At 42.1% G+C, this 24,285-nt stretch overlaps 1 protein-coding gene across 4 annotated transcripts in view; it reads left to right on the forward strand.

Annotated features, from left to right (window-relative positions):
• Nucleotides 1–24,285, forward strand: part of GNAS (GNAS complex locus) — a 158,865-nt gene that overhangs the window by 50,772 nt on the left and 83,808 nt on the right. Inside the window, exons 1-2 of one of the 4 annotated variants that reach the window (XM_049816332.1) lie at nt 8,280–8,892; nt 12,916–12,988. In XM_049816332.1, the coding sequence (XP_049672289.1) occupies nt 8,754–8,892; nt 12,916–12,988 (212 nt within the window). In that variant the 5' untranslated portion in view covers nt 8,280–8,753. Of the gene's footprint in view, nt 1–8,279; nt 8,893–9,176; nt 9,317–9,770; nt 12,426–12,915; nt 12,989–24,285 lie in introns of those variants that run through there. The other 3 variants (XM_049816334.1, XM_049816333.1, XM_049816331.1) reach the window with 3 other exon arrangements.

Consider the following 24,285-nt stretch of genomic DNA (forward strand, 5'->3'; position numbering starts at 1 on the left):
GTAATTTTAGGATCTAAGCTTAATGTTTCTCCATCTAAAGAAAAAGATGGGAGAAAGCACCCTTTCTGAAAGGGAACATTTTCTGTCCTTTAGCAGTGCAGAGGAGCAAAATCACAGTTCTGTTTTCCTTGCAGATCGTCTCTAATAATGGCTCCTGGTATTGAGAGTATTGTGGTTTTCCAGCACTAAAATGTAAAGTTATTTTGAGCGTGAAAGCCTGAATGTCATTCTATTTAAAAAAATGTAAAAGAAGGAGAGGAATGTTTACAGCACATTAAAACCTGTGCGACAACTTAGCAAGAACTATTTTAACAATCCTCTTATTCCCCTTCCTGTTATGTGCCATAAAATGAGAATGCATTGTCAGTAATAAATAATATTCGCGCGGAGGGATAGCTCACCGTGCTGCTGGAGAGCAGGCTGGGTCAGGCTGAGCGTAAGCTTACGCTCAGCCCCAGCTCCCATCCTGCTCCAGCAGGAACCGCGGCTGGTGCCGGGCTGCTCGGCTGCCTTGTGTGCTGGGGAGGTGAAGCCAGCAGCTTCTCCTCCTCTGCTGACCCCTCGGCGGGAGAAAGGCTTGGGAGTTTTTGTGCTTCTTTGCAAGAGCTAACTATAACCTGGTATTTAGAAAACACAGCCTCTACTACTACTGCCCCCGTGGGTTTTGTGACCCAAACGTAACAAGGATTAAAGCAGAATAATTCTTTATAAAAAAGTTTGCAGTCGGGGGTAGGTCTGCAGTGAATGTTGACAAATATTGAAACTAAATCTGAGAAAAGACTTGTTCCAATTTTTTTTGTAATCGGCATTCCATATGTGTTATGTGGAGAGCTAGGATGTGCTGCTACTTCTGTTACATAAGAGTGGGGTTTTTTTTTAAATAAAGTGCAGTGCAGAATGCATGAGTAGTGAGAAGGCATATCAGAAAAAAAACCCCAACCCTGCAAAAAAAATAAGAAAAGCTACTAGGTGAAAAGCTCTTACTGAGTCTGTTATTTCCATAATTCCATGAGTTCTTTAAAGTCTCTTTTAATATTTCTGAGGAAAAGCCTCGAAATGAAAGGAGGGAGGCAAGGATTTTTTTTTTTTTTTTCCTTTGGTTTAAAGGAAGGTCTTGGTTAATTCTATTAGTAGACTTTGAGCTTGTTTTTATTTAAAAACAAAACAAAAATCCTTCTCAAGTTTAGAATCTCTGTATGGAAAAATTCTTCCTTGCCAGAGAGGGAAGTATCTCCTTTTCATTCTGTTTGTTTTGGAGTATCTGTACTTAAGTGTTTTGTGTTTCTTCTTGATTGAATACATTAGTGGTGCATTAATTTCTTCCTGACAATGCTGGTTTCATTGCATTCAGATAGGCTCACTCTTTCCCATATGACAGACAAACTTGTCGTTTTACTTGATGACCCTGCTTTGCCCTCCCTGGGTTTGATTGATAATGGCTTAATTTCCTACCTTGTTTACCTTTTAATGCTTTTTGAAGTGACTTTTGTTCTGGCTGCTGCAAAGGAAACAGCTGAAAAAAACCCCACATTGGATTCTTGCTCCAATTCCAATCTGTTTGCTTTGTTTTTCCTTTTTACATTATTGTTTGGCTTTAATTTGTTTGTTTCTCCTTTAAATGGGCTTGAGATTACTCAAGGGTTCCTTGTTCAGCAGGTCAAAGGGTAACTTGGAGACTTTGAAACCGTCTCCCTTTTTATCACCAAGTTTCGTTCTTCCAAGAGTCCAAAGGATTTTGCAGGACGATAGCTCGTGGAGGATGCCTCCATCTAAGGAAAGCATGAGCAGCAGACCTGAATCATTGCAAGAGGCCACGGGAGCCTTTTCAGTGTTCAAAGCAGATGAAGAAGACACTGATCTAAGTCTAAATCAGAACCTTAACTAATCCTTATATATAACTAACTAGAAGACTGAGTTTACTGAGGATTAAATACATTGAGATTGATAGGTTTGACACTCGACTACCAGTCACTTCTGTGGCCCAGGATGAAGGCCCACAGTTCTGTATTTCTAAAGCTAAAAATTTTAACAGACTTCAAACCAGAGAGGTGTCAATACACAAAAATATACAGTGTGTGCTGTTAAAAAATGTCCTTTAACTGAACAAGTCAATCTGTCCCAGAGGTAATTCCTGCTTTTGAAAGAGGGAAGTCTGTTCAAACTACTCAGCCACAGCACTGTGAATTTGTAAGACAGCAAAACAAAGCATTGGGTAATGTAGGCTCCTTGACAAAAATTCACAGCTACATCTTACTTCTGCATAAGATTTTAATCCTCAAAGGTGCTATGCACAGGGGATCTTCTTCTGCACCTTTCTAGTATAAATTCACTCACTGTTTGTCTTTTTCCAGTACTTTAAATCCCTTGAAAACCTTAGCAGAAAAAAAAAAAAGCACCTCTAAAATCTTCATTTCTCACAAAGATATACAAAGATAATAAATTTCAAGTGAATCAGAGTGGAGAAGAATGCATAGGGTTTTTTGGGGTTTGGTGGTTGTTTTTTTTTTTTTTAAAGAAAGCAGGGTATAGAAATTATCCTACAATAGCGTATATTCAGCTGTGGGGGAATTATAGGGTTGCAGATTCTCAGTGAAAAAAGATTAAACTATCTTCCCTTTGAGAGTTCACCTTGACATGATTAGCAGCTCTGACCCAAACTCTTAGGAGTGGAACAGCCTCACAGGTGTGAGGACTAGGGAGAGGAGATAACTGAGATGCATGGTTGTAACTGCATTTTCAGGTTTGTAGTAAAATGACCCATAGTTTGTTTGTTTGTTGCTCCTCGACAGCTTTAAATCAGAGAGTATTTTTCTGGTGGGGTTTTTTTGTTGCTGGTTGTTGGGTTTTTTTCACACACGCAAGCCTAACTCTCTTTTGGTTCATCCTGATATCATAGAGAGGAATGTTACAAAGTTTACAGTCTAGGTTTTCAAGTGGAAAGAGTCTAAAGTAAATCAGAGATAAAGGTGTTGCTGTAAGAACCATTTGTTTCATGTGTTCCCCAGATTGAGCTCTGTATCCTTCCATGAAAAAGACTTGCTGAAAATAGGCTATTTCCTATAAACAGAAACAAAGGAAATTGTACAGTTAGATCACCACTATCGCTTTTACTTTTTGAACTACAGATTTTGTCTTCTCTGCTGTGTCTCCTCAGCTGTGGCAGGAACTGAAATACAGGCTATTCCAGTGGCAAGGAAGGCTGACAACCTCCTCAAAAGCTGCAGTGCCATTTCAATCCGGTTGCTAAGGGATGCTCAAGCGTGATGTCGTCTGTATCTTCACTTCCAAATGAGCACATTAGTTTGGTCACAACTCCACCCCCACAGTTCACAGCCAAAAGTTTACAAGGTCATGTTCACTGCGGACAGCGCGAGCCCGTAAGGAACTGTACAACTGTCCCATCTGAAAACTAATTAACCGTTTCATTTTTCTGTAAGCTGGGGCATCCAAAGTGCTCAGTACCTTCAACTTATTGTTATTCACTAACAAATGTGAATAGTCTGCAATAGGAAATAAGGGTGTTTGTCACCAGGAAGGTTTGGAAGGCACCTGTGGTGTAAGATGGACGTCTTGATCTGGGTCTCATCATCACCTGTAAAAACAAAGAGTAGCTCGAGTGAATTCAGAGCCTAACTCTGATTGATTGAGAGTAAAACTGATGCAACATCAAAATTGACAGCAGAAAGTTTTATCCATTCAGTTAGAAAGAGAAAAGAATGGAACAACATGAAGTATGTGTCTCAGAAGCATTTTTTCTACAGGCTCAAAACCTACTCTGTTAAGAAAATAGTAACTCCAAAACCAGCTCTTGCATCTTGTCCAGCCAATGTTTGTGAATTTTACAACAGTATTTCCTTATCTTTTACCTATACAGGTGTGAATATCCTCATGCACAATAAGGGAGACTACCACAAGGAAAATGCATTAAAACATTTGCAATGGTCTGTCAAATATAACATAAATATATTAAAACAGGAAAAATACAGTATTTTTCTTGAGGTCCTTTTGAGTGATTGTACCAATAGGTATTATATGTAAATCTTAAAAGGACAGAAGTTTATGTGTATAGGGTGGGAGAAGCTTAAGGGACATGTACTTTTCAACAAGTTCTCTCTCACTTGTACTGTTATGGATGGTCTACTTCTACGTTAAATCTTTTTAACCATTTGTAAATCAAGCTAGTATAGTTGCCCTAGCTGGGAAGAGTAAAGTCCACATAAATTATGCACTTCAATAGGACTGCTCAACTGAGTAGAGTACATGTTTATTTAAAGGACTGGGCTATTGTTACAAATCTTCCCTCAGTCTCAAACACCAAGCAGTAGTTTTGGGGGCAAAAGCTGTGGAAGGAGAATGGAGAAAAGAATTGTAATGAGATTCCTCTTTCCAAAAAAATTAAGAAAATTAAGAGATCTGATTATTTTCATTAGAATGTAATAGAAGTTAGGCCAATGGGACTAAAAAAATATTAAGTTATCAAGTGGACTGAAATGGATTATAGATACGTGAAACTTTCCTATACACGTCCCCCACAAATATTCCACTGGAATATTATTCACTTTGAATTATCCTGCTGCCTCTCCCTGTGAGATCTTTTCTGGTTTGAGAAGTGAAACAACAGAATATCGTTTCACACTGCCAACCCACCTGTTCTTTTTGTGAAATCCTTAAGCTAAGATGCATGTTGGTGTCTCAGAGTCTTTGCATTTACTTTAGACCAAAAAAAAAATGCAGCAGAAACTGAGGCTGTTGGCTGTTACATTCAGACACAGAAGGAGTATCAATGAATTTGAATTTCATGTGTAAGTGCAATGTTCACAGTCTTCTGCGTGTAAACTCTTACCTCCCATTAATTTAAATAGTGCAGGATTGAGTCAATAGATGCAAGTCTTCTCATGTGTCTTGCAGCCACTTCCACATTCAGGTTACCTTGCATTTTTGGAAAATATTTCTGCTTAACGTGCAGCAGTGTCCTTTAACACCCTCTTCTGAGTATTTTCAGGCCTCAAAAAATTAGACTTTTATCACAGAGGCACTATGCCCATACATGTAGCTATTTCATCTTTGCATTTATTCTTAAGACTGCAGCTTCTTCGGAAGTGAGCTTTAATTTGACAGTGAGTTAGAGGTCAGATTTTGCCTGTACTTACCCTTCTGATGGCAGGAGTCTGGTGAAACTGAAGTTCATGGATTTTTACAAGATGGAGCTAGTGCAACTAGTTCCAATAAGAAACACAATTTACTCTAAAGACACATTAGCAGCATTATGTTATTTAAATAAATAAGAGTGAGAACAGCTAATGTGTTGGTACACTCGTGCTTCAGATGGTGCTCTCCTAATCAGGGCAGGACTAGAAAAAAATCATGGCAATTTGGTGGGTTTGTCAAGTACACTTGGTGCCTTACGTCTTGTGTTCTGTTGTATTTCAGAAAGACAAAAAAAGGCTGTAATTGCTGATAGGTTTAACAATTTGGGAGTGTTCTTTTTGTTTGCTGTAGCTTTTCATGCTTTGACACTTTAATAACACTTGTAGTACAAGAAGCTAATTCTTAATTCTGTCGTAACTGTGAGTTTTGTGAATTAGCTGAGTGTGTTTTCCCTTTTCAAACTACCTCATCCTTTGTTCAACCTGAAGAGACAGAGGCACAGGGTATATGTACCAGGAGGGCAGCAAGTCCTGTGCCCCAGCGTGGTGGCTGGCGGCTGTTGGAGTTTAACCTCGCCGAGCCCGTCCCCGTTTGCGTTTGGGAGAGGGATGGTTGGGTGCTGCTGGACAACGGCATTTACACAGCAGTGACTCCATTGTCGGTGGATGCTTTGGCATATTTACCGCTCCGCTTTGCCTATGCTAATGCTGCTCACCGTTCACCAAGATTTTAGCCTTTTGTGTATCTCCAGCAATAATTTTTATCTTGTTTGTGTATTATTTCGTGTTTGGAGCCTGAGATAGGCTTCCTTCCCCCCTAGCTGGGACCCGGAGGGAAGCAAAGCCTGGAGGCTGGGGCAGATTTTCCCTGCTGCGTGAGATGGCAGGTACTGGCATTTCTGCATTCTCTTCATACCTGCGACCATAAAAAGGCAATGAGTTTTTATAATTTTCAGTCTGAATTCTGCTTTATTGAGTCCTTTATACCTGGTAAACACTACAGTTAAAATATAATTGAATAATGTGTATTACGTGGAAACAACACAAAAAATAAAAGACCTATAAAAGATCCAAGGAATTATAATCTTTGCTTCAGATGGATGTGGGCATTGCTGAGCCAAGTCTCTCTAAGACCTTTTAAAACTGCCTTGGCCTAAACCAGCACCTGGAGAAGTCAGTAAGAGCCTCTCCACTGACTCCAAAGCTCTTAGGCTCTGTGTACCCCAAAGTTGCAGCATTTAAAAATAGACCCAAAGTGCCAGTAACTCCTCAGAGACCAAGACTTGGTGGTGGTGGTCCCTGTTTCTTCTGAGGTCCACCCCTCTTTCAGCAAGGGCAAGTAAACAGATGTATCTGATGGCACTAACTGTGACCTCCTAGTTGTTTGCTCTATTCACATAATTTTTTTACTGTAGGTGGTTCTAAATACAGTAACTGGATGGTGTAAGAAGGTGTGTTCATGGGAATAGTGTTGTAGATAGTTGAATTTGGCAAGTGAGGATAAGTAATTTAGGTATAGTAAAGGACATCTCACTACTCTCGGGGGGGTAGAGAAAAACTACCTGTGTATTTTAGGGGAACCGGGTTTTACAAAGAGCAAAGCGCCAATTTTCATTTTCCAGATGTAGCTGATAAGCTTGTGCCTGAAAACCACCGTGTCATCTATATAATGAGGTTTCAAAAAATATTTTAGAGAACAAACAGAGCTAGATAAAACTAGCAAAACCATACGTAGAAGCAACCGCATGCATCAAGTTGTACTCCGCCGGTCGTCCCAGCGTGACTTGGTAGGTTGTTGCCCTCTGTCCCAAGCCTGAAGGGGCACCCCCCGGGCTCGGCCGGTTTGTGGTTTGTGTTGTGCGCGAGGGAGCTGCCCAAGGCAGGGGAAATGCATTTGCCCAGAAATACCCGCATGGGTAAAAATGAATTCATGCACATCAGCGTCTGCAGGATCGTCCTGTAGGTCGGTAGTCGGATATTCGGAGTTCGTCAGCTGAGAAAATGTGTAAATATATACCTACGTAAGTACGGAGTGGGATAACTTCTGCAGTGATTATTTTCAAGTGTAAAGTGCCCCGGGGCACGACACCGTTCAAATTTATTCAGAATCCTATCAACCGAACCCCCAACTCCTGCGCCTCTCCTCTCGGCTGCTTTTCATCCCCAAAAGAGCCATCAGAGCTCGCCATCAGAGCCACTGCCGTGCGGGATGGCAGCCGGGGGGGGGGGGGGGGGCCGTTGAGTTCCACAACACCGTGCAGGGGGCTCCCACCGCGGCAGAACCCGCCGGAGCGGTGCGGGACCCCCCCGCTCTGGGCCACGGAGGGGGCGAGAGCGGCGGCGGGGCCGGTTCGAAGAGGGCGCCGGCGGCGGCGCGGGCTGACGCGGTCTGTCATGTGAGCGGCCCCGCTCCCAGGGTTCAGTGTGGGCCTGCTCGCCCCACCCCGCCGCTCTGCCGCCTCGGTGCAGCTCAATAGGGGGAAGGAAAAAAATAATAATAATAATAAAAAAAAAAATAAAAGGGGGGGGGTGTTTAAAAAAAAAATAATGCGGGAGAGAGCAGGGGAAATAAGACGGGGAAAAATCCTCCTGTGAGGGACAGGTTTTTGGTCGGGGGGGGGGGGGGAGAGACCAAACGGGCGCTTTTTTTTTTTTTTTTCCCCCTTTTTTTTTTTCTCTCCCCCCGCTCCCCGCCCCGCTGGAGAAGCTGAGAGGATTCAGCCGCCTGGAAACCTAATGTGAAAAAGCAGCAGCAAGGAGAGAGAGGGGTGAAAAAAAAAAGAAAAAAAAGGGGGGGGGGGGGGGCTTGGATTGGACCCCCACGCCCCGGTGAGGGAGGAAGGACCCGCGGCGGCCGGCGGGCGAGGAGCTGCGGCGCCCGGCGAGGGAAGGGGACCCGACCTCCGCCGAGAGCCGGGGCTGGCGTGACCCCCTCGGCGCTTCTGCCCGTCGGCGCGGGGGGAGAGGCGAGGAAGAGACGTTTGCCGATCCTCCCCGCCGAGAATTTGGGGAGGTTTCCGCGCCTGGAGCCCGTGCCTTTGGATCTAAAGAGGATTATTATTTTTTTTTTTTAATTTTTTTTTTTTTTTTTGGGGGGGTGGCACTGAAGCTGGATTTGTTCCTGTGCGTGTGGCGCGGGGGGGGGGCATTTCTATTCCCTCTAGAGGAGCCGGCGGCCCGGCCGGGGGCGCGGAGATCCCCGCGGAACGCTCCGCATCGGGCCCTGCCGCCAAACCCCCCCCCCCCCCCCCCCCCCCCGGGGAAAGGTGCGCTGAGGGGATCGGCGCGGGGCTGAGCGGGGGGGGCGGGGGAGGAGAAGCAGCTGCAGCTGCCGGGGAGGAGGCCCGGCGGAGCAGCAGCAAAGTCATCGCCATCGGCCCCCCCTTGGCTGGCTCCGGGCTCGGCTCTCTCCATGTCTCTGGCTCTGGGCAGCGGCCGCCACAGCAGCGAGTAGGGGGGAGGAGAGGAGGAGGAGGAGGAGGAGGAGGAGGAGGAAGAAGAAGAAGGGAGCCCGGGAGAGTGCCTCCCTCCCTCCCTCCCTCCCCCCGGCAGCCCCGGCCGCCTCCCGTCCCCTCGCCCCGCGTCCCCTGCCTCCCCCTCCCCAAGATGGGCTGTTTAGGGAACAGCAAGACGGAGGATCAGCGCAACGAGGAGAAGGCGCAGCGGGAGGCCAACAAGAAGATCGAGAAGCAACTGCAGAAGGACAAGCAGGTCTATAGGGCCACGCACCGGCTCCTCCTGCTGGGTAAGGGGGCCGCGGGTTAGCGCGGCGCCCGGGGCAAGCGGGCCGGGGGCCGGCGGCCGTCCCCTCCCCGCCGGGGGGAGGGCAGGGGGGAGGGCGGCGGGGCCGCGCACCGGCCCCCTGCCCGGGCACGGGGAGGCCCGAGGGAGAGGTGGGGCCCGGGGGGGGGGGGGAGCGGAGCCGCAGGGCCCACCCGTTCCGCGGGGCCGGGGCGGTCGGGGTGTGTGTGTGTGGGGGGGGGGGGGGTGTCGGTTGGGGCGGCCGGCGAGCCCGCTCCCGCCGTCGCCGCGGGGATCCGCTAGGGCCCGGGGGCGCTGAGGGGAGCGGTGCGGTGCGGTCCGGAGGAGCCTGCCGGGCTCCTCGGCCTGGCGGCGGCGGGGAGGTGTCGGGCACCACCCGGGGCGCCGCGGGCAGGGCCGGCCCGCAGGTATGGAGCTGGGGCTCGGGGGCCGCTCTCCGCCCGTGGTGGGGCAGCGCCCCGCCGCCCGGGGCGGCAGGCCGGGGCGGGGAGCGGGCCTCGGGGCCGAGCGTGAGGAGGTGGCCGGGGATGCCGGGCCGGCCGCCGGCGAGGGGCGCGGGAGCGTCGGGCCCGAGGGGGAACCTGGGAGATAAACAGGGCAGGGCGCTGACAGGGGCCGCGGGCCTGCCCCGGGCGTGCGGAGCGGGGAAGCAGCTGCCGCGGCGAAGGCCGGTCACCGCGGCCTGGCAGGAGCCGGGGGCCGGGCCGGGGGAGGCGGCCGAGGCTCGGCCGGCCCGAGACGGCTCCTCTTCGCCGGGGGCTGAGGCAGGGGAGCCGAGGAGCGTGCGGCCGGGCCGGGGAGAGGAGGAAGAGGAAGGGAGGAAGTCGGGGGATCGTTTTGGGGGAAACGGAGGGAGGATGTCGGTCCCGGAGGGAAGCGCGGCGGCCGGCGTTGGGGACGAGGGAGCTCCCTGCCCGTGGCGGCGGGGAGCGGGCGGCCCGCACGTCCTCCGTCCCCCGGCGGGCTCCTTGGGCTTACTTTGGCCGCACCATGAATTAATTGAGGTGTCGCGCGTTTGGAGGAAGGGGAAGGTCTGTAGCTTGGCTTCAGGTGTTATCTCGGTGGTGAATTTGGGCTACCTGCATGTGTCGTGTTTTTCGGGAGATCCAGTTAGAAATGCAGCTTATGGCTTCAAGGAAGGGGAAGGTCCAAAAATCGGTACCGGAGAGGACAAGAAGATGTTTGTCAGACTCATTGCGTCAAAGTATTTTAAAGTAGTCTTTTGAATCAAGATGCAGTTAGGAGATCTCGGTTGTTTTGCTCATGCCGAGGGACCGCTTGTGCACGTTATGCAGGGGCTTTAGCGTGGAGCAGAGGCTAGGCCTCAGTGAGCTGACTCAGTTCTGGTGTGAAACGACCGTAATTGGGGGGGGGGGGGGGGGGGGGGAGAAAAAAGAATTTTTGAAGGTTGTGAATTTGGAAGTGTACACTTACCAGTAAAATCTTTCAAATGCCAGTTTGAAGAAAGAGGCTTAACGTAAATGGAGAGTGACCGGGACTACAGCAGCACCTGCAGCACTGAGGAGTCTGCCAGGGCGCCAGCAGAAATCTTTTAACAGGATAATTTGGACTTCAGCTCTTGGGGAATGTCTTGGACTTCCAGATTTCAGGCTGAACATTACGTAGATACATAGAAGCCATTTGTCATCAAGTGGGTTACTTTCGTAAGAGGCAGAGTTTCAGAAAACAGAAACATGATGAGCTTGCCTGGGTTTTCCTTCTGTTTTCTTTTTTTTTGGTGGCTGAAAAATAGTTCAGATACTTGTAAATAAAAATTTGTGGGTGTTCAGTGATGGCTGTAAGGTCATGTGTGTGCGTGTGTTTTAAAGTGATAGTTCAGCTGTTGCAGTTTTGAACAGTAGCTGTCATGAATTGTGGACAATCTATAACACAAACTCACTGGTGAAAAATAAAAAAGCTTATGTCCCTATTATTATGTCATGTTTACTTTAAGACACGTGAAATAAAAAACCCAAGTACTTTGAAAGTATTCTTAATATTTTCACGTCATATTCAAATAACAACAAAGAAGAGCTGCCAAGTATTCTAACGGGTTCATACTGCTCTTTGTAGGCCCCGCTGCTGTACACGTGTTTGCCCCTTCTGCCATGAGCAGTCTCACTGAAATTAGTGGAACTCTCCTTGGTGGTGAAGTCAAATGTATGCATAATTGTTGGTAAGAATAGGGCCTTAATGAGTGGCCAAATATAGAAATAGGCTTATTCAGAAATCTAGTTATAATACTTCATTTTGGTTTACTGGTGGTGTAGCTGATCCAGAGAACCCAGGTATGTCAATACCAAACTATGCATTTATAGCAAATGCAACAACTGCCTACCCTCGTTCTTGGTCTAAGTGAAGCAAAGATTTTGGCTCCCAGCACTTGCAAATATAAGATGTGATTTGGAGTTACAGCTGAAATTTTGTTATTAATTGTTCTGAATGGAAGTACGACTATAGCATATGCTGCTATTCCTGAATAATTCTTAGTTGTGAAGAGGACCCAGTCTCTCTCTTAACCTGAGATACTCATTCTTGGGTTAGTTTTGCCACCTGTCTTTATTGCGTGGTGCAGTATGCCTGAAGAGACAGAGTGTGTATGTTATAAAATAGTAGTTTTGGGGAGAAATGGCACTTGCCTAAAGAGTTGGAGATAAAAACTGCTCTCTTAAGCGCTTACAAAACATCAGTGAGCAAGGAGAGGAAAAAGGAGTAAGGCTCTGGTATTAAGGTGGCAAAACATGCAAGCAGGTTCTAGGGAGAGAGGAGTAGGGCTATTAAGAATTCATGAGGGAGAAGGAAAAGAAGGGAAAAAGCAGAGGGGAACGCATTTGTCGGAAGATGAACTTTGAAATATAACTGCTAAAATACAGTTTTGAACGTGAGCCTCAAAATGGAGGCTTGTGCTGTCAGTGTGTGCTAGCAGAGGCCTGGCATCCTATAAATGCAGACTGTACCTCTGTGCCCATTCTGCCACAGACATGCATTTTCTGTTGTTGAGACATAGGCTAATGAGAGGAATAAATGAGTAGCCAGGAGACACGAAGGGGGATCTTTCTAAATTTTGCCAGGTTATGATACTACTCTTGCAAAAATACGTTTGCTTTATATAGAAAGCTACCAATCTGGCAGCATGGAGCAGCTCAATTAAATGCTGCTGTTCGAGTCTTTTTAGCATGCATGGAAAGATGGGTACTATAGGCAGATGGGTTGCCCTGTGCACTGGCATCCGTGCAGCACAGCAGAAATAGCATACATCTACTTATGGAAACTGGAGTAAAGTGGAGTGGGTTTTTTTTGTACTGCAGGTATATAAGGGAATCAGAGGAGAGCTGCGGGGGGGGAGGCTATTTGGAGTATGTAGCCACAAAAGGTGGTCTTTGCGTCTCGTTGCGTATATGATTGATTTGGAACGTGTAGGGAGGGTGGGAGGTTGCTTACAAGACACAAATTAGAGAAGGAGGCTTCTGTAGCTTTGTGGGTGGAGGCTTAAAGGGATGCCTTCCTTTTTCAAATGTGAGTATCTACATATTTTATCTCTTGTGATTTAAGCTACAGTCTTTTGACTGGGTGATGATAACTGCAGCCAAACTTAAAATATTTTAAGGTTCTAACGAAAACGTTTCAGTTTAATATGGACTTCAGTCAGTCTTTCTCTCCGTCAGACTAGTGACAAGGCAAGCAGTTTTTGACATTCCCTGTCTTATTCTCTATAAAATGTTGAAGTTGTCCTTTTCCTTCCAAACCCTGCAATCTGCTTTTAACGTTGACACTGGAAAAATGGACAGTGAAATGATCCAAGATTCAGATCTGACACATGACTTGAGCTGGGCATTTATTTTTAGCTACAACTGAAGTTTCCAGTGGCAATTATTTCTTTTTCTTTCACTTTTCACTCCTGCACTGAGGAAACCAACTTTCTTGATTTTACCCTGAAGAAAAAATTCTAGTGTGTCACTTCATCACTCATGCTTCCTTCTGAAATTGATTTACTTTCATTTTCTAGGTGCTGGTGAATCCGGTAAAAGCACAATAGTCAAACAGATGAGGATCTTGCATGTGAATGGATTTAATGCTGAGTAAGTGCATTTGCTTTTTCACTTTACAACCTACCATACGTCTGTGCACCACACAGTAGTTGTTGCTGTTCTGTATCTTGGTATATTCTCTTCTTGCTCCTGTTTCACGGTCTCTAGAATTCGGATGTGTATTTTTAGATGAGATTAATGGACACTAACTTGAAGTCATACACCAATAATAAGTAAGAGCTAACGGTATAGAATGATTTATATCAAGGTTCAGTATAGCTGATTTGATTAAGGCTTAAGTTTTGTGGTTTGGTTTTTTTTAACTGCAGTTTCTTTCACAACATGGCTGACACTGATTTACCTCTGTTGTAGCACATTGATTCATACTGCTGTAAACATACCTCCTGTTAGTGCACAAAATGAATGCAGTTTTCTTCATTTAGAGCAAGTAAGGCTTTTGTTTCTGTCTCCTCACAAAATGAGACTGTACTACGAATTTTGGGGGTAATAGGTCAGATTTTCTTCTCTTTTCTGTTGTGTTTGCTTGTCCAGATGTTTGTGTTAAATTATGTTTCTAAAAGCTTTTCTTGTTCACACTTAAAATCTGTTTTATTATATGATAGTTGCAAGGAGTGGAATGGCATTAGGATAGGGAAAATGGAAATCTTTTTTTTTTTTTTTTTTTTTTTTTGTCTGAGACAGATTTGTGTTTGCTAACTTTTTCGTCTAACCTTGCTAGGGAGTAGAAGGAGATTATTCTGCATGTTATATGCTTGCATGTGTCGGTGTGTGTGTGTCTACCAAAAGCCGCTAAATTAATTCTAATTGAATTAAGGTGTTAGAATTTCAGAGCTTATTCTCTGTGTGTATTTTTTTTTTTTTAAAGATTATATTACTGCTTTTGTCTTTCTCGTCTTAAAACGTAATATTTTTTGTATTGGCATCCTCTACCTTGCAGTAGTATCGTCTATTTTGTGCATAGTGCCTTTTCCGGAAGATTAAGCTTTCACTAGTCTTTCAGTAGTTAATTCTTCAGTCAGAATGTCTGAGCTAAAAGTTTAGCTGAGGAGCCTGGACAATACTTCTTCCTAATTCCCAAATGCTAGTTCAGGATAAGGTACACAGTCTTTTGGGAGAAAGTTCAGACTGATTCGTAATAAATTACATTGTGCCACATGTTTTTAGCTCCTCTTTATAAGGAATATTTTCTTTATCCAAGACAACTCTTTTTCAGAAGTGCCCAGCCCTGCATCCTGTTAGTGCTGAGTTGTCTCCATTGTTTTGGCTGCTCTTGTTACTAAAGTCCTTTTAAAAGACTTGCCTGACTTAAAAGATTTGCATGAGTTGACTTTGATAGCAGCTCTCAACATTAGGTGCCAAGTAAAAAGTTCCTCAATGAAAGTGGAAGTCAGGGATCCCTGGTGCCTTTAAAAGTATCAATCCATAGAACCAACACAGTTCTTGTAAGTTTTCTAAGTATACAGATGCTCTTAAAGAGATGCTGCTGCGGTGTAGTGAATGGTGTATTACGTGGGTAGATTAACTTTCTCAACCCTGCAAGCTGCATACCCAAATTTGTGCAAAACTGGGAGTCCATAGACCCATTATACAAAGGCTGCAGAGCTGGGGAGGGACTCGGACACATTCTGGGATTTGCAACAGCAGTGTGTTCCTCGAGTATCTCACTTCTGTGTTTTAGGTTGGGGCTGAGATGAGTATGCATCTGGATTCCAGGGCAACATGGCAAATTTGGCCTCAGGAGCCTCTGCTGGCTTCTGCCTTCTCATAGGCAAGGGATTTGGATTACCTAGCAGCCCTATGACAGCACAGCCCTGCTTCCAGGCCCATAGCATACCACAGTGTAGGAGGATGCGTGAAGTGCGGGGGAGCTGCATGCAGCTCAGGAGCCATAGGTTGTCCACCCCATGGCGTATTGTCTTGCAGTCAGTCCTTTGTGCTTGTCCTTTTGTGGGTAGTATGTATTGGAGCATTCAGGTGCGTAAAAATGAAATTAAAAAATGGTATATATAAAGTGTACAAGGATTAAGTTATAATGCATCTAGTTTTAGGTTTTTGATGCCAAAAACAAGCAGTAGATCCACTTTACAGGGGGGAGAAGGCTGTTTTTCAGTGTTTTGAAATACTTGCAAGTTACACGTTCATCCTTAAGTAACTTGTATTTTCTTCAAAGTAACTAACTGCTCCCTATGTTGTCCTGCTTTCCCTGCTACCCTTTTTGCCAGATTTATTCCTTTCCTGCCCTACTTACCTTGAGGAAAAGTGATGTGGGGTTCAGCTAATGAGAGAGATAGTATGGAAGTTTTTTGGAAGGGTAGGAAAAGTAAATCATTATTTCTCTTAATGTTGTTATCAGTGGTTCTGCAACATGTTTGTATACACCACCATAGTTGATGTGATGAATAAGAGCAGAGAGGTTGTGAAAACTATAGTATCCTGGAGATGAAGAGAGATTTTTTAATGTCAGTGTCCGTGTAAATAACTGTAGTTTTGAATTATTTCTGTTGGTGCAGCTTATTCATGTGGCTTGAAAGAAATCCAGTTTAAAGTCCTGTCTAAAACTTGTTTGCCTTTGATTTGATTGTCCAGTCATAATTGACGTTTGAAGCAGAAGGAGGATACCTGTTATGAAGGATGTCTAATGTGCTATGAACAGGGGAATCAAAAGATTTTATGTAGTCTCACTCAAATACTCTTCTTAATTTCTGGTGAGTAAACAGGATATCCAGTGCTAAATGCACTAGCTTTCTTCAGTGAGTGCAAGGATTTTTTATTTGTTGTGGATTTAGGATAGATGGACAGTTGTCATGTGCATTTAGATGGATTGTTGTAGTATTTAACAAGGTGAAATCTATGTAGTTCTACAAAACTAGAAGAATTTCCTCTGGGACTCCAATCCTTGATCGCTTTACCTAATTAATTATTTGAGGAACTGTATGGAATCAAGTGTTCCAGGTAATTAATATGCTTAATAGTTAACAATGCTAAGGTGAATTTGAAGGTGGTTAAAGTTCTAGCCAAGTTAACTACAGTAAAGACTGTTTAAAAATTTCTCAATGTTCTTTTTATAATCTGTAGTTGAGTGTAGAAATAATTTTTTTTTGTTCCTGTTGTCAAGGTGGTGTGTGGGAAGTAACAGCGCTGTGGCATTGGTAGGCAGACTAGAATACTGGAGAAGCAAGGCATGGTCTACAGCACAGGTTCTTCTGGATGGAGTTTTTGGAAGGGCTTGGCCCGCTTCCAGGTCTTGCAGGACGGCTTCAGTTGGCCGTGCTATCAACTGATGTCTTCCTACAGCAATTTCATAAGCATGCCTTGTCTTTAACATGGAAGAGCTGCATTTTAAGCATAATGAAGACTCCATATCAACCAAATTTTCTACTCTTTGCGTTACTGCCAACAACAGAGCCCCTTGTGATGTAGAAAGGGTTTAAATTTGGCTTGTAATAGCAGGAAGCCTGTGACTTCCCTTCCTTTCCTTCCCTCCCTCCTCAACACTTCAGCTGTCTTTTCATGAGGCTATTCCAGAGGAATAGGTCTCTGCTGTTGCATACTGCATTTTGTGAGCATCCACTTTATCAAAGTGGAGCTAAAACCTTCTCTTTTTGACTGCAGAAGTTCGGGTGCCAATCTTTGTGAGCCAGAAAGGATTAAAAATGGGAAAGGGAGGACAGGAGGTGTAAGGAGTATAGTTGGAAGAATTAATGTAAATGTATAGTTAAGGTTGAAGAGGAAAAAAAAAACCCCTCTTCTCTGTTATCTTGGGGCCAGGGTTCTTTGCTTCTAAGATGATGGCCTTTCACTGACTGTTTTTTCAAGTCATCTTTCCCCTCTGTGATTGCTGTGGGTTTGGCTGACAGACTCTAAGGAGAGGGTTATTGTCATGCACAATTTTAGAAAGTGGGAAATTGGCAAGGGTGATAGACAATTTTGAAGTGTCATGGGAAAAAACTGGGACAAGCAGAAATATTTAGATAGAAATAGTTGAAATGTGACTTACGACATCCACTACAAAGGTTGACAAATTAATGGGAATATGCCTTTGTGATTGGTAAGTTTGAATAGTATTTATGATTCAGGAAGTCTTCAGGTTATCGGGAATTTCAGATAACACTTCTCAGCCTCAGTTTCTCAAATGGTGTATAATGATGACTTTATTTCTTCAACTGGTATATTGAAGTGTTGAATAGGAGTTTGTGTATTTATCACATCTGTTAGTGGTGATGGCAGAAGCAGAACTGAATAGCTTTATCTTCAAGACTTAGATGACAAATATATTTGCATTTCTCTTGTACTTTTAAAAATTATTTTGTCTTAGTGGGAAAGTTAAGAAAGCCAAGTCGGCCTCTTAAAGGTTTGGAACATTTTATCTTTTCTTACCTAGATTTAGTAGTTTGTGAGGAAGGGAAAGTAGCCATTGATGCTTTCTAATCTTTTCTTTATACATCTTGTACACCAAAAGTTGAACTGCAGTACCACCATTATTTCACATTAACCAGTAGATGATGTTATCTAGTCACGTTGGTCAGTGTCGATTTCTTTTGTGACTGAAATGACTTCTGTTTCGGTAACTTTACTCTGCTTCTATCTGATACTGTGTTTTGTTTTCTAACTTTGGTCTTTCTATGCATGTGATTTTATGGAAGGGAAGTTAATGTTATGAGTGTGGAAAAAGTATAATATTTATAACTAAGTATTCTAAAATAATGATTTCCCTCCTAATGGCTAATATTAGTTTGTATACACAAACGTTATTGCTCTGTTTTTACAGTTCCTTTAGATTTGTGTACCAATACCATGTTTTTAGAATGGTCACATCAGTTCCTTGCCAAGAAACAAACTGACTTCATTGTATTTTACTCTACTGGCAACAAAAATAATTTTTTCCTGGTGTCTGAGTAACATTGAAAATTGGAGGGGGGGGGGGGGGTATGTGTGTGATTTCCCTCCCCCCTCCTTTCTTTCTTTCTTTCTTTCTTTGTGTCACAATGTATATTGGGAGGCTTCTGCAGATTTGAGGCAGAGAGTTTTGGGGTGGGTTTTGTTTTTTCTTTTCTTCTCAGCTTCTGTTCCAGGGCACAGATGAGGTGCTACTGTGCTAGAAAATTTGTGTGTACATGTCTGTTAAAGACTATGAAAAGTTCCATTCCAGCTGAACAGCTAGTTACGGGTTTTGATCAAAATTTGTGCTGCAGAACATAAAGTGAAGGTGTGGGCGGAGAGGGGAGCAGGATATGTATTTCAGTCTATTTTAGGTCTTGTCCTAAGAGCTGACACAGTTGTGTAATTGAGTTTTGTCAAAAGACAAGAATATAGCAACAATGAATAAATACTATGATTAAGAACTGAGTAGTGCATATAGCTTGTAAAAGTTTATGCAAAATGTTTATGCAAGTTAAATAGAAGTTCCATCAACTTGAAAGGAATGGGAGGTAATATCTGGTGATGTTAAACAACCCAAGCAAACAAGAAATTCCTTAATTGTTAGGATGTTTAATGTTGTGTTTGTGTGCTTGAAATAATTTTTTCTTTGGAAATACTTTTATTTTTACAAAGGGGAAAATTCCATTCTGTGATGAAGCAGCATTAATATTTCGTTATGTTTTGAAAAAAGGAGAAAAGTTTCCAGATTTTAGGTTTTTCAAGTTTCTTGTGGTATCTTGCCCTAAGATAGGAGACATTCTCCATTAGTAATATGTGCAACTGTTTTGCAGTTAAAACTGCTGCTTGGGTGTGATTTTTAAATACCGTAAGATGAGTTTCAGAAAATTCTGATAGTTTATAATGCCTGTAACGGGCCTTATTTGGCAAAGAGTATTAATGTACTGTGGTACTGAATATTCCAATAGCTAATGGAGTAACTCCTTTACCTTGCTTAGAGGCATTCTGAAATCAAGCCATTAAAATATTTCCCTGTGCAAGTGAAGTGAATTTTTTTTTTTCAGGGTGCAAAATGATGTTATTTAGGTTCCTGAAAGTATTACAGAAAAGCAATGCTTGAAGGAATCTAAAAGTTTAAAAAGCCGTTTAGTTCTATCTGGTTTTAGATGCTCGTGGTAGGCTCAGGCTAACCATAAGTGGAGAGAGGACAGCACAGTATTGAAAGAAAGTATAGACTTTCTTTTTACATTATACTTTATTTTCAGCTGCCTGTGTTGTGTGTTTGCTTTTTCAAGAAACTCTTACTTAGGTAAAAGAAAGAAAGTGAGAATTGAAGATAAAAATGTCTTTATTTTTATAATTGCATGGGAAACAAGGTGTTGTTGCTCATAGCAGAGGATGCATCTTACCTGCATTTACTGGTTGGTGGGAAATGCTGAATGCTCCTAGCAAAGCAAGTATTTAAACTACCAGTTTTACGTTGTTGCAGGTTGAGAGCTCTCTGTCCTCTGAATTGCTGTTCCTGGCCTTGCAACTTGGCTTTTGTGCTTTCAGCTAAATATTTCAGTTTTCTGATTAAAACAAACACAACAGCAGCAGTAGTAAACTCATCCCTTAAGCTAAATTTGCGTATGTTGCAGACATGATTTGGCATGTAAAGGGACTGGCCAAAAATATGGCAATATTTTTTACTTGTTTAGAGGTTTAAATTTCACAAAAGCTTTTTAAGTATGCATAGACAGCTATCAACCTAGTAGAAAGGTTTATAGTTAGAGTTGTAGAGAGCTTGGAGGGCAGTAACTATGAATAGTGGAATAAGCATGAGTGATGTAATCTGAGAACCAGAAGAGAGACACAGAAGAGAGCTTAAGTCTTGACTATGTGGGAAACATTGTGAATGGGTCTGGGAGGATTTTGACTTTTGATGGTAGATGTGGGATTTTATTTTTGGTAAAAATGAACAAATTTTGTAAACCCTGTTTTAAAAAAATTGCAAGTTTCCTTTTATCTTCTCAAAACAGATAATAAACTGTTCTTCGGGTAGCTGAGCTAATGAAGTCTGGTTTCTGTAACTTGTTCTGTGTCTCCCAAATCTTTTCTGCAGTAGTCCCTCCCAGCCCCCTACAGCGTCTGCAGTTCCTCCCCACAGGACCCGTAGCTTCCCAAGGATCTCCCATTTCCTCCAACCAATACAGCCGTCGTTATAGCCCGTGTTCCATGGCCCTGATGCCCCTGGCAGCACTGACCCCTAAATACTCCTGGGTTGTCCAGTCCTTTATCTTCCTTTTTTTCTGCTTTTCCTGCTACCTGGACAGAGTCAGCACGTACTGTGGCTGGTGTAGATCTACATGAACTCTTCCTGCTTTTCCTCATTGGAGCACGAATTTTGGTCTGTATTCTACTCAGCCTCTGAATTTTGTTTCTGGGAATTAATCTCTGCAACAACAACCCTCCTTCAAGTTTCGTTGAAGTTTGACAACAGTATCTCAGAGAGAGTGAGACTGAGAGAGAACCGCTAAAAAAAGTCCTACTCTTCCTCAGTTCACGCCAAATATTTTTTGAAATATTTTTACTCTGCACATTCATGAGTTAAAGTGGAAGTAGTATGTTTTTCTCCATTTTACTATCTTAAGCAAGCATCTACTAGTATAAGCCAATGTATCATATTCTGTTTAACTTGTTATTTAATAAATCACGGATTATATTAAATACCCCCAAAAAACTTTAAATAACTTCAAAAATAGAACTCTGTATGGAGAATATTAAATAGATATCTATAGTCCACGCTTCAGTGTGCTTTCTGAAAAAAATGCAGTGTATCACGTTTTCCCCAACTCTTCTCAAGAATTAGACCTTCAGAGTGATTACCTTTTCTCTAGCCAGTGTTACAGAATCGGTACTGTGTGAAGAATTTTCTTCAATAGTATCTCACTGGATTTTTTCCTGTCACATACATTTTGGATGGGCAGACTGGGCAGTACTCTGATATTCCCAGTAAAAAATGGTTTTACTAATTTATCCAGATGGATGCTGGAATTACTTTATATAGGAACAGAATACTTTTCATCATCTTAAGCTCATGGAAGGCTACCTTTCAGTATTAAAATTGTACCTTCACATTATTGCAAACCCTGATGATTCCCCTTACTTCATTACATAGCTACATTTTATCTCTTGCCAGTCATTCCAGCTGGGGAAATTTTTTCTATTTTATTATGTTAAAACCTAGTGTGTTTTTCCCATAAGATACAATTTATTATTAAAAAATGCAGTGCCTTTCTCTGCTCCTTCTAGCAATCTAGATATGAGTGTTATTTCTTGTTCCTGTTTCTTAGGTTGCTGAGCTTCCTGCATTGTTATGGTCTCTGTGGGATAGGTTCAGTAAGAGTGAAGATGTGTCCTGTCATTTCTCTTCTCTTAGGCTGGGGGAGCAGGTTTGTGGGGTTCTGAGGGATTTTTTTAAAAATGAAAAACACTACTCTTGTTCCAGTTTTGTAAGCATCTTTCCTGAGTGTCTCCTAGATCAAGGCAGACATAGCTAATGCTTTGAAGTATAATCCAGCAGGCAAATTTATCTCTATCTTTATTTTTACATATATCATGCGTTTGTATATTAGGGTTGCCCAAGTCCCATCTCTGATGAAGAGCTGAGATGCAGAAATTGTTCAGCTTAATCATGGTCATTCAAAGCTCTCAAGTTGAAATGAAGGAATTTCCACTGATGAGGTTTTTGTTTTGTTTAGTTTTTTAAATGTAACTTGAATCCTGATGTCGAAAAGACTATGCCCTCCATTTTACTTTGACAAGTGAATCCTGAGTTCTCAGTAAATGCGAGAGTACTTAGGATATGGCGCAAGTGTAGCTGCACCAGCTTTTATTAGTTATTTCTACAACTGTACTCTAATGTAAGCATGCAGTTAATCAAAATTACTTGTTTACAGCTGAGCTTGCTTACTTAGAAACAGCCATACATTGAGGTATCTTTTTGACAGCTAAGGGGCAAAATTATCCACTTTTTGAGGAATGTAGTAGTGGAATGTCTTGATGAGATGTTCTGGTTTAAGGTGTTTGCTATTACAAAAGTACGAGAAAGCTTGTGACCTTCTCTTAGCTACCTGTTGCTGACTGTATTCTCCAAAGGGCTATTTAATAAGTCATTGTGTTCACTTGTCTTTTTAGTTAAGGCACCAGAAAATAATCATCTCTCCCAGCTGCACCCTTGTAGCCTCCCAAGAGTGGTGGGTGAACTAATAGAGCAGGCAGAGGTGTGCAGTATTTCCTTCTGAGGTTTAGTGTAGTCCCAGTAGATGTTATATTTAGTCTTGAATGGCAACTTCACAGCTAGCTGGGGGACTTAATATACTATTGCCTTCTTAATCATTGTGATTTAAATGCTCTCTTCTTGTCAGTAGGTCTGTGTGCATAGATACACTTTTATTTGCTTCAAGTTAAGACATTTTATTCTGTTTTGCCAATACAGTTATCTATATAATATAAATGTTCATCTTAATTAGAAAATGTTGGGATGAAGTAGGTTTCTTCCTTAAGGTTGCAATGTGAAAGGATGTCTTGCTTCTATCTTGCTTAATTTTATTTTTTTAAATAGAAAAAATGTGTAATGGGACACTTGGCACATTAAGTTCAGCAAACTATGTGTAGTACCTGTTTTAACCCTGATAATTTAAATAACTTAAAAGTAAATATGCTAGCTAAATTTGATTTAACATGGCATTACTGTGGAAAAATTAAACTAATTGGTTTCATGAATTTTAATTTAATTGCATAACAGTGATTGGCATAGTTTCACATATTTTGTGTTGCTTTTAACAGTTTCAGACCATTTAAGATAAAGATGAAAACTTGCAGTTGTAATAGCTTTTTTTAAATAAGTGAAGGACATAGCCATTTGCTAAAAAGATTTTATTAAATACCTTTTATTTAATTTTTTTTCTGAAATGAGAATATAATCACAGCACTGCATTATTCATGAAAAAAACCATAAGCACAATGCAAAGCTGAGGAAAATGTTTTTTTTTTCTTTAAACAAGTGAGAAAACTGAAAGGAGAAAGGCTGTTAAGCACTCGGGGTTCTCAGGAAAGCTAATAATACTCTGACCCAATCTGCAAGTCCACATGCAGGTCAGGAAGAGCAGTTCTAGTTCTCCTTGTCCTGGCCTACACTTTCTACACTTCAGGATATTTGACAAAACAGTTGCAGAGGTCAGTGTCAGTAAGAATTTTTAAGTTTTCTGATACTTTGTCTCCATGTATTTTGCAGCAAGTATGTTGTACAACTTCCTGGAAGATTTGCTTTATGGGATTGTTTTGGGGTTTTTTTGTTGTTAAATTTCTATAGTGTAGGAAGTTACTGAATTTTCAGTACTGGGTTTTGAAGCGTACTAAAATAGATGGCTGTAAATTAGATGCAACCTTTTACTTTTGGTATGTAGAAATGATTAATGTTGTTTCAAAGTAGTTACTTGTAGGAACACATTCTGCTTACACTGAACATTGTAGATAACAATCCAGTCCATAACTTACTCATAAGACACTTAAAAATTGGAAATGTAACTATTTTACCTTTTAGTATTTTGAATTGAAAAGGGAAGGGAACTGTGTCACTTGACTCTTAATTTCACCAAACCATTGGGAACTCGGGATGTTCCCTACTGCCTCTGTGTTTTGCCTTCACTTAATTGGACAGTCTTCATTTTATGTAATTGCATCTTATGCAATCATATGTTTACTTTCCTTTATCACTGAAGAACTTAATAGTGTTCTGTTACCTCAATATCTTTTTGACACCACTGGAAAATAAGGGGCTAGAAAAAAGTAAAAAAGATTGAGTTTAGTAAAGTATTTCTGCTTATTTTGTAGAATTGTAGGAAGCCAGAAAAAAACACTTTGAAAGAATGTAGGCAATGTACTGTCTGGCTTTTTATTTGTACCTTGGAAACATAGAAAGAGTTGTCTGAAAGGGGGAGGGAGGGAGAAGGGAAAGTAGACGGAAGTGATAGTCTTAGGTGACGTCCATAAGTAATATTTAATATGCACACATTATTTAAAAAAAAAAAAAAAAAAAAAAGGCCTACTAGATATATCGCCCTTAGACAGAAATGGAAAGTTAACCCAATTCAGGGGTTAAAATTAATAGATTCCATTCTGATGATTTTGGACAATATGGAAACAGTAGGTTTTTTCCACTTAATTTTATTTTTAGTAGTATTGTTTGGGCATAGATTTCTTGCTGAATGCAAGAGGTAAAATGGTCTAGTAATGTAGAGAAAGCAAAAATATTCTATGGATATTTTATTCCCTACCAAAAGAAGTACATATCCATCCTGTACAATGCTGCAAATAGAAAAGGAAGTTTAGCATCTGTGAGAAGGGCAAATACCAGGATCATCTATTAGAATATGGATTTTTTCAATAAATAATGGACAGGAATC

Source organism: Accipiter gentilis, chromosome 14 (assembly GCF_929443795.1).
Source record: "Accipiter gentilis chromosome 14, bAccGen1.1, whole genome shotgun sequence".
Classification (NCBI taxonomy): Eukaryota; Metazoa; Chordata; class Aves; order Accipitriformes; family Accipitridae; genus Astur; species Astur gentilis.